Below are 10,836 nucleotides of genomic sequence, written 5' to 3'. Positions count from 1 at the left end.
TTTCATAGCAAAATCACATGTAGAATCCAAGAATCATCAAATAGGTAAGCAAAATAAATTTTGTAGAGCATGGGTTACCTCTTGAAGACTTATCCTTCACTTACAACACTCCACAAGGCTCCCAACAAGGTTCCCTTTCCACACCCACTTCAAGAACACACCAAAATAACATAAAGATTTCACCTTTATAAAAAGATACCTTAGAAAACACTAAAAACACAAGAGGAGCTTAGATCTTACCGTCCTAGATGCTCCAAAGTATGAAAGGTAGAATCTTGAAAGCAAACTTGAAAGATCTTGGTAGCCCTAGGTGTGGCTTGGAGAGAAAGCTAACTAGCTTTTAGAGAGAAGAGAGAGAGCTTATGATTTTTCTCTTGGAGAGTGTTTGAAGAAATGAAATGTGTCTTCCTAGGTTAGCTTGAAAGACTATTGCCAAGGAAATGACTTATTTACCCTTACTAAGATGAAATGTGTAAGGGGACAAGGGAACAACTCACAAAGCTTTAGGTACAACTTTGACTTTGGGTTGACTAGTCAATTACTAGTCCCCGACTATTGAATTTTCAGGAATTTAAGGAATTAAATTAGCAATTGGATTAGGATTCTGTAGACACAGAAAATTTGAACTCGACAAATGGACCGATAAATGGTTATTGGACCGACATCGGAATCGATTATTGGGCCAATTTAATTAATTGGATCATATAAATTAATTTGATTAGTCCAATTGAATTTGATTTGGGCTATTGAATTAATTAATTAATTGGCCCAAGCCCATCTCATATTTGAATTTAAATTATAATTTAAATATAATATTAATTTTATTATATTTGAATTAGATATAATTTAGTTTGAATTTGAATTCGATTATACGATAATGAACCTGGACTTGATTCTGGGCAATGTTCATTTTCTAGAATAATTAATTAATTAATTAATTAATTAAATGGGGAGTTTGTTGAGGAATGTTGGTTAGACTCTTACTATAAATAGAGCCTTCATTTTCATTCCAAAACACACTTGAAAGCTTGAAGAATTTGAAGGCTTAGAGCTTGAGGGCATTGAACAACTTAAGGAGTTGAGAGCATTTGAAGAACGCTTGAAGGCGTGGAGGCATCTTTTGCATATTTTGCAGGTACTTTGGAGCTTTGCAGAATTGATTGTCTCGGAGATCTTGAAGCCTTTTGAATGCATTTGAGGACCTTCAGGCGGCTTGAGTCCATTGCATGTGTTTTTGAAATTTTGCAGGATTGATTACTTCTAAATTCTTGACGCTCGTTGTTGGAAGTCACGCCAATTAAATTCCGGAAGCCACGCCAATTAAATCTCGGAGGCACGCGCCAATTAAATCCCGGAGGCTACGCTATTTGAATCCCGGAGGCACTTCAATAGATAACGTCAGTGAAGAATCAGAGGACTAGACAGAGATTTTGTACCTGCATTGAATTATACACACGCTGTACACGGAATTTTGTGAATATATACAAAGTTTGCTTTTTTGTGTTTACAGATTTTGGCACACCCAGTGGGACAACTCTGCCTCTCATCTCTTCACTGTTGATTCGCGGGCTCTATACGGAAGGAATCCAAAAATGGCATCGAGAAATCCCTCCTCCAAGATGACCTACGCTCAAGCTACCCGCTCCAATGCATCATCCGTGACCAGTTCCGGTGACAGCCAAAACGTGGAAGGAGCAATGACTCGGAGCCGAGTGAGGAACCTGGGCGTGCAGCTGCACGGGGCCCAGGACATCGCTCGCCATATCGTTCGAAGGATTGACAGAAGCTCCACCATGCCACACAGAGCTATACGTAACAAAGGGTCATCCACTACAATGGAGGTTGTTGCCAACAACAATCCTACAAGTGAAGGAGCTCCCAGCAACAAGAGCCCGGTGAGCCCTACTTCCCCGAATAATACTCCAAGCAGTGGAAGCTCATCACAGTCATCACTTCCGCAGAGAACCTCACCGGAATGGAATCATATATACACGATCATGCCCGCCATGACAACGAACGCGGCGTCGGTGGAGGAACAACTAGCCAACATCGCCAAGGCTCTTGAGGGGATAACTACGTTCATGCATAACCAAGAAACGAGAATCAATGAGCTCAGTGAAAAGGTTGAAAGCGGGCGAAACGGCGAAACAAGTCGAGCTTCTGGGAAGCAGCCTCAAACTCAAGAAGATGAGATTGATGTCGAGTCACCGCGTCATCAAAGTAGGCCAAGAATGGAAGAGACGATCTCTCGTCCACCACCGGCCGAGAAAAGTATTCCAATTTCTGAGGGCATGATACATGTCGAGCAGTTGAACGACTACATCATGGGAGCAATTAAAGGGAAGCTCGAGGGAACACAATCTTCATATACTTACACTAAACCATACACACAGAGAATTGAAGAAATGAAAATGCCGCTAGGCTATCAACCTCCCAAGTTCCAGCAGTTTGATGGAAAAGGTAACCCGAGGCAGCACATCGCCCACTTCATTGAAACTTGTAATGATGCAGGAACATATGGAGACCTCCTTGTCAAGCAGTTCGTCCGCTCTCTAAAAGGTACTGCCTTTGATTGGTACACCGACCTGGAGCATGGTTGCATTGATAGCTGGAATGATATGGAGCGCGAGTTTTTGACCCGCTTTTATAGCACAAGGAGGACTGTCAGCTTCTTGGAACTCACCACTACTCACCAATGGAAGGGTGAGCGGGCAGGCGCTTACATCGAAAGATGGAGGGAGTTATGTCTTAACTGTAAAGAGAGGATATCACAAAGCTCCGCAATTGAAATGTGCATCCAAGGGATGCACTTCGAGCTCTCTTATATCTTGCAGGGAATCAAGCCTAGAACATTTGAAGAACTATCCAGTCGTGCTCACGACATGGAGTTGAGTATTGAAGCCAATGGAGGGCTCGGCATGTCAAGTATCCCTAGCTCATCTAAGGCACCTGTAAAACAAGAATTCAAGAAAGGGGGCAAGCCCTTCCCGAAGCAAGAAAAGAAGGAGGCCATGAACGTGAGAGCATCGCCAATGCGGGTTTTCGCTAAAGTGACTGAAAATCCAAGGCCGAGGTCATTTTCCCGCCCATCTCGGGGTGCTAGAACGCATTCCAAAACATCAAGTCCTATTTAATGAAGCCGCCCGTGCTGACGGCTCCAATTCCAGGACGCTCGTTGATCCTTTACATCTCCGCCCAAGAAAGCTCTGTGGGTGCTTTACTTGCACAAGAAAATGATAATGGGAAAGAAAATGCCCTTTATTATTTAAGTAGAATGATGACGTCAAATGAGCTCAAATATCTGCCGATTGAGAAGTTGTGTTTGGCTCTTGTATTCGCAATTCGGAAACTCAAGCACTATTTTGAAGCGCATACAATTCGACTAGTTTCCAGGGCAAACCCAGTTAAGTATGTCATGGCAAAAGTTGTTCTTTCCGATCGACTTGCGAGGTGGTATTTATTATTTCAACAGTTTGAGATTACTTATGTACCACAGAAATCCATCAAGGGGCAAGCCTTAGCAGATTTCCTAGCCGATCATCCAATTCCTGCTGAATGGGAGTTGTCCAGTGACCTACCTGATGAGGATGTGCTTGTGGTTGAAGTTTTACCTCCATGGAAGATGTACTTTGATGGAGCGACACACAAAGAGGGGGCAGGCGCTGGAGTTGTCTTTGTTGCGCCGGAAGGGGAAGTGCTTCCTTATTCATTTACCTTGACGGAACGCTGTTCGAACAATGTTGCCGAGTATCAAGCACTTATTTTGGGACTTGAAATTGCAGCTGATATGAAGCAGCTAAGGGTTAATATATATGGGGACTCCAAGCTGATTGTCAACCAAGTACTTGGGGTTTATGAAGTAAAGAAACCAGAGTTGATTCCATACAACAGTTACGCAAAAATGCTCCTACATTGGCTGGGAGATGCTACAATTGAACACATCCCGAGGAAACAGAATAAGCAAGCCGATGCTCTAGCTGCTTTAGCTTCAACTGTATCACATCCTACAGATGAGGCTCGGTTACGCGTGTGCCAAAAATGGGTGGTCCCTCCAATCTTCGAAGACGATGGCTCTCTTGACGACATTGTTGAACTCCCGACTGCCTCTGTCTATGAGGTAGATAAAGAGGATTGGAGGCAATCATTGATTGACTACCTTGCTGATGGGAAGTTACCTCAAGACCCGCGTAGGAGGGTAGATGTAAGACGTCGGGCTCCTCGCTTCATATATTTCAAGGATGCGTTATATCGGCGCTCGTTTGATGGCGTATTTCTTCGATGTTTAGGTGAGGAGGAAGCTTTACAAGCGATGGAGGAGGCTCACTCTGGAGTGTGCGATGCTCATCAATCTGGTCCTAAGTTACATTTTCACATCAAAAGGATGGGTTACTACTGGCCTACGATGGTGAAGGATTGCATAGACTATGCGCGTAGATGTCAAGCATGTCAATTCCATGCGAACTTTATCCATCAACCTCCTGAACCGCTACATCCAACGGTAGCATCATGGCCATTTGATGCGTGGGGGCTCGATGTGGTTGGTCCTATTACACCCAAATCATCAGCAGGGCATTCGTATATATTAGCAGCCACCGATTATTTCTCAAAGTGGGCTGAAGCAGTAGCTTTAAAGGAAGTGAAGAAGGAAAATGTTGCAGATTTCATCCGAGTTCACATTATCTATCGTTTTGGCATCCCTCGGTACATCCTCACCGACAACGGGAAACCATTTGATAATAAATTGATGGATAAAATCTGCAAACTTTTTGAGTTCGAGCAAAGAAATTCGTCAGCTTATTATGCAGCTGCAAATGGACTTGCCGAGGCTTTTAATAAAACTCTATGCAATCTACTGAAAAAGGTGGTGTCGAAGTCAAAACGTGATTGGCAAGAGAGGATGGAAGAAGCACTGTGGGCGCACAGAACTACATACCGTACACCAACACAAAGCACTCCATACTCACTGGTATATGGGGTTGAAGCAGTTTTGCCTCTTGAACGCCAAATACCTTCTCTAAGGTTAGCTATCCAAGAAGGTCTTACAGACGAGGATAATGTAAAGTTACGGTTGGCAGAGTTAGAAGCTCTCGACGAGAAGAGGTTGCAGGCTCAACAAAGTTTAGAATGCTATCAAGCTCGAATTTCTAGAGCTTTCAACAAGAGGGTAAGGATTCGCTCATTTCAGGTGGGTGACAAGGTGTTGGCGGTTCGTAGGCCTATCATTATTACAAGGAAAACTGGGCACAAGTTTACTCCAAAATGGGGTGGACCTTACGTGGTACAAGAAGCATACTCAGGAGGCGCTTACAAGCTAATTGATGAAAATGGTGTGCGAGTTGGCCCCATTAACGGGAAATTCTTAAAGGTCTATCACCCTTAAGCACACGGGACTAGTTGAGGAATGATATCCACCAAAAATGTAGTACGTGGTTAAACTGCTAAAACATCTCGCCTGTCTATGGGTGGGCCCAAGTCATAGACGCTCCTGACCCGCACGAGCTTAAACTGTGTACGGTAAACTCCTGGCCCGCATGAGTTTAAACTGTGAACGGCCCTACCTATTCAAATGGTCCTTTGAACTACGTTTGACTTGATCTCCTTTGCAGGAGTACGTAGGCAGCTTAGAAACACTTCTTCTAAGTTCAGTCATAACTAAAATAAACCCCTTTGTGTCACGTTGTTGAAAACAATGTAGATGTATTGGAGTTTAGTCTCCGTTCATGTTGTAATTAAGAGTAAATTCTTTGGGTATAAAGTGACTCGTTTGGGTGTAGACTTAGTTGTTCCTGTTCACGTTTGTGTTCAAGTTGCTTTCTTCCAAGAACAATCTTCTACACTTGTAATCGAGAAAATACTTTGCAAGTATTGTTGAAAAAAAAAAAAAAAATTCAAGTTATATTCAAGCTTTGTTCCCGAGTAAACTCATACAAAGTAGCTGAAATATGAAAACAAGTAAAAAAATGGAAAATCAAAGAGCTAAGCAAAAAAAAATCTAAAGTATTCTAAAGCTCATGAGATCTTCCTTATACGCTTCCAGCTCTTTTTTGATTGAAGTAAGTCTTTCTTCGTCTTCATCCGTCAACGTGGGGCAGTCTCGAATACGGTTAAGTTCCTCCTCAGCGGTGGTTACGGCCTCTTGCGAGGCGTTATGTTGTTCTTGAGCCTTTGTCACACGGTCTTGGAGTTCCGGATCCTTGGCTTCAATCGCTTTCAACTCCTCCTGCGCATCCTTTATCGCTTTCTTCAGGGTGGCTTTTCGATCGGCCGCGTCGCTAAGGGTTTTCTGTTCGGCAAGAAAAAGCGCTTCGGCTTGAGAACACTTCTGTTGAGCTTCTATAAGGACACCTTGCGTTAGAACTAGCTTCGCGGCTTGAGCTTCAACGGGCAGTGCATTCGAGAGCTGCGACCGCGCCTGATCGTAACCTTTGGCTTTATCAAAGAACTCAGCCACTCGTAGCTTCAATGTTGATAGGTCCACACCGTCCCGTCCCATTTCTTGGACTCGTCTTTCAACGCTTCCTTGGTAAGAGGAGATTTTTTCAGCTGGAACCTCGTCAAGCTTCCTGCAGATACTACTCCAAACTCCTGCAATGAAAGCCGTGTATTGCGATATAAATGACTCCTCGCCCGGGAAGATAGAGGCTTGGGACGGCTCTGGCTGCATCTCCTGAGGAGTTGTGTTTAAGGGCGGTGTTGACTGGTGGGATGCTACCTCGAGGTCAAGGGTATTAGACCGTCCGTCACTTTGTCCCATTGAAGATTGATGATTCGATGACGGTGGCTCGACAGGATCCTGTAAGAAGTAGTGCATGTACGTTAGCAAAGGCCAAAGTTCAACAACATACGAAACGGAAGAATTTTGGGAGATAGCTTAACCTGGCTCAATCGTCTCCCTCTGGGCCGTTTCCAACAGCGATCTTGATCACTACCAGCATCCTCGTCCGAGCTTCGCTGCCTCGCTTGCTCCTCCCTGCTCCTTCGAACGGCATGTCCTGAGGCTTCATCCCGAGGTGACATGTCCTTTGCGCAGGTGTTGTTTTGTTCCTCGAGGTAGTCAATTGGTCTCTTTGTTCCTCAATTCTTTCCCCCCCAACAGGTACATTTGGGTTTCCGTTAACAGCTATATCTGTGGAACGATTCTCAAGAAGGTTTGCATTCACATCGATCAACCAAGCCTTGTACTCGTTTGAAACATGCTTCTTTGGAACAATCGGGTTCATGGGAAATGTCGCCCTGGATTGGGAGTTGATATTTTCATATTGGCGATGGAGTCGGAATCCTTCGATGAGTGAAACATAGCGGACATCCTTCGCCAACAGGCCGGGGGCATATGCTTGATAGAATCCAAATTGACGACTGAAGCGATGCGGCATGTAAGGCTCAGCTTTGCATTGGGACCCTCGGCGCAAAACGAGGAAGCTAGGACGCAAACATATGAAGTACTCAAAGTCTTCCCTATTCCCTTTGCGGTCGTCATAAAAGATAAAATCTCTATTACCCTTGTGGGAGGTACAGAGCCAAGAAACGTCCCCTTTAAATATCTTCTTGCGGGCATCCATCTCGTTGTAATACCTTGCACCACCTTCTCCAGAATAAGTGACCATTTTTGGGTTTGCTAACGTGAGGTTAGGAGTCTTAAAGTGGGTTTGGTAGTAAGTCGCTAGCCATCCGTACACGTAATGGATTGGAAAAGGATCCCCTATTTGACCAGGAGAGTGGGATTCCGAGATTGAATTTAAACCAGAATAGATACTAGCAAGTACTGGAGCCGCAAGACATATCTTCTCCCCTCTAGCCATCATGCATGCTATCTTGAAAGTCTCTGGGCGAATGGTTCTTGTTGGTGTTCCTGGAAGGACAAACACGCAAAGCCAACAAGATAAGAACGCGGCTAAGTAAGCTTCCTTTTCAAAACGCCGGGAGATGCCTAGTTCGATAAAGGGCGTCCTGCTCACATCTAACCACCTAATAGATTTGTTAAGTTCTCCGCTTGGGTTGTGGGTATTCCTTGGCCGGGATTTCCTGTCCTTTTGAGATGGAGGTTGAGGAGCTTGATGCGTTCGCGGTTTTCTGCACCAGAAGTCAATCCATCGCGATGCTTGAACGTAGGAGGTGTCACTTTCTTGCTGATTTAAGAGATAAAAGGCCTCGAATAAGCTCGCACAACACCTGTTTTGGCCCCTTTTTAGGTCCAGGGCACTCGGGATGTGTTCGTCATAAATACCGCCGGACAGTGATAGTCCCCCAAGAACGTACAAATCCCGAGGCGATATGCTCACCTCACCAGACGAGGTGATCAGGGTATTGGTGCGCGGGCACCATGCTTCGCAGAAGGCTTTGACAATGTTGATGTTGTTGTCATACGTAAACAAAGATGCAAACACAGCATCATATATCTTCGCATCCTTTAAGGTGTCGTGGGAGAAGTGAAGTGTTTCTTCAACCCACTCCCAATATCCTTTCAGAAAAGTGAATTCGCCCTCGAAGTCTATGTCTTGGCCCCACGAGACCTCAGCATTAAGCATACGATGCTCCAATGTAGGAAGGGTGTCTTTGGAAGGTTGGTGCTGCATTCCGGGTAGCAGGGTCCACACCTTGGATGGTGAGCATTCATACTCGGGGGTCCAGTTGCTCTCGTGATACGACACCGTGAGCTTCGGCGGGTCACGTATTGCGACGGGTGGGTTAACCGTCAGTGTGACTTGATGATCGCTATTTTTGCTCGATATCACCATGACCTCTTGCCCGTTACGTCGTTGATCTTGAAAGTACGCCATCTTGAATGTGTCAAAGTCGAAAAGTCGCTGCAAAAAAAAAAAAAAACAAAAAAAATAACTATGATATTATGCACAAATATATAGCACATACATAACACAAAATTAAATTGACAAATTATATACGTATAGCAAAGTTTTGGACTATGGTCCACACAATTTTATGGACCATGGTCTATGCAATAATGATTGTATACTCATATTACATGTGGACTACATAGATTAATACATTCTATACATATACATACACAATATTATATAGTTATTATTATTAGTGTCATTATTACGTACATTTACTAGTTATTATTATTATATCGTTATTATATTACTATTATTAAAATATTACGAAAAAGAGAATAAAAGAAAAAAAAAAAAAGCAAAACAAAAGAAAAGGGAAAAAACGAAACAGAAAGCAAAGCAAAAAAAAAAAAAAAGGAAAGTTTGAAATGTTATGCGTGTGTATATGTGAGCATAACTTGTGCTTGTGGGATTAATATATTATTAGTGTAATTATGTTATCTGTGGGGTTAATATATTATTAGTATATTATTAATATGTTATTACTATAATATGATGATATATCATATATGTAATCTAATGTATTTGCATATGGAGTGAGTTGGCACGTGAGGCTATATATTAGATTAAAGACTTGTTTGTCATTCCCCATAATCATGACGTAGGCTCTGCAAAGCCACATGGTTGAGGGAAAGAGTTGTCTTCGAAATCCGCATATAGACAGACAGGAGTTGACTGAAATGGTTGCCAAACAGATCAAAGCCCTTCAAGCTCATCCTTTAGTCATCAGCGACAGTCACACACGAAAGGGGAAATTAGATTAGGTGACTTCTGCATAGGGTTAGGCGAGAAACTCCAGCAATCCGGTGATCTTCATCAACTTCGGTGATCTCCGATGATTTCTGCAGAGTATCTCCAGCGACCTGCAAAAGACAGAAACGGGGTCCGGCAGTTTCGTCGACGGATTGCGACGGTGAACCTCCGGCGGTGTCAGGACGAACTCTCACGTCCACGATTGAGCCGTGACCTCTGGACCTCGGACCCGGCGATCTTTGGACTCCAGCGATAATTCTAGCAAAGGCGGCGATTTCTAAAAAAAAAAAAGAAAAACAGGAGGAAAACGCAGTCCGGCGGTCTTCATAAACTCCGGCGGTCTTCATCGATTACAGCAGCGGTCTCCGGCGACTTCCAAGAAAAAACAACGAAAACAAAAACAAAAAACGTCCGGCGAAGTCGTGGTGAAGAACTAGAGTTGGATGGCAGATTTCAGAGGCGACTTCTATGAAGAACTCCGGCGGGCAGCAGTCCGGCAACCTCCTAAAAAAACAAAAACAAGAAAAAAACTCCGGCCACGAAGAACTCCGGCGGTCTCTGATGACTTCTGCAAAAAATTTTCCGGCGAGGGGTGGCCCAGGTCAGTGATAAATCCTCCAACAATGTCGTTCACTGGCTTTAATGACGGAGGACGGATTCCGGCTCACATCTACCTCCGGCAGTCTCAACAACCTGGTGATCTCCGGTGACCTCCGCAAAGAAAAAACAAAAAAAAAAAACAGAAAAATTCCGACGAAGAGATTTCACATTGCTTGTTGTCCCATGAAGCTGGCAAGATTCTTTGAGGCAGTGATCAACAAAAATCAAATGCTTCCAGCGGTTCGTATTATTACTCCTGCAATGTGTACGGAGGCAGATGAAGGTAAAAGATGGCAACGTAAATTTTACCTGTTGATTGAAAGCTAAACTCCGAATGACTTCTTCTTGATCCTCTGCTTTGTTGGCGTGATTATGCTGGTGTTCAGGCTCCAATTTATAGCACAGGATGGGGTGGTATTATAGTTGGAGTTGAGCTGAAATTTAGCGTCCTAATACGATTGAGATTCTACTTCTGCAAGTTGAGCCAGTTATGCTGCTAAAATCATGTGTGTTCTTGAGTTAAGGTTCATGTGCGACACCGTGAGTTTGAAGAGATAATGGGCTTAGAATGTTAAATGGGTCAAGGGACATTATATCCAACATAGCAGGAGTTTCAGGGGCTTATGGAATG

The 10,836-nt window shown here is 43.7% G+C and overlaps 1 protein-coding gene across 1 annotated transcript; it reads left to right on the top strand.

Annotated features, from left to right (window-relative positions):
- The first annotated feature begins 3,277 nt into the window (after positions 1–3,277).
- LOC109176565 lies at positions 3,278–5,380 on the top strand. Its single transcript, XM_019326021.1, has 2 exons — positions 3,278–4,430; positions 4,659–5,380. Exons 1-2 carry the CDS (start codon positions 3,278–3,280, stop codon positions 5,378–5,380), a joined length of 1,875 nt encoding a protein of 624 aa, XP_019181566.1.
- Positions 5,381–10,836: the final 5,456 nt, after the last annotated feature.

This window comes from Ipomoea nil, unplaced genomic scaffold (genome assembly GCF_001879475.1).
Source record: "Ipomoea nil cultivar Tokyo-kokei standard unplaced genomic scaffold, Asagao_1.1 scaffold0711, whole genome shotgun sequence".
NCBI lineage: Eukaryota > Viridiplantae > Streptophyta > Magnoliopsida > Solanales > Convolvulaceae > Ipomoea > Ipomoea nil.
Note: the sequence above shows the minus strand (reverse complement) of the source record. Positions and strands in the feature narration are given on the sequence as shown.

Coding starts and splice junctions, on each gene's coding strand:
- LOC109176565 (XM_019326021.1), top strand. CDS start 3,278: ATGACGTCAAATGAGCTCAAATATCTGCCGATTGAGAAGTTGTGTTTG. Junction 4,431..4,658: donor GGATTGCATAGACTATGCGC/GTAGATGTCAAG, acceptor AAAATGTTGCAG/ATTTCATCCGAGTTCACATT.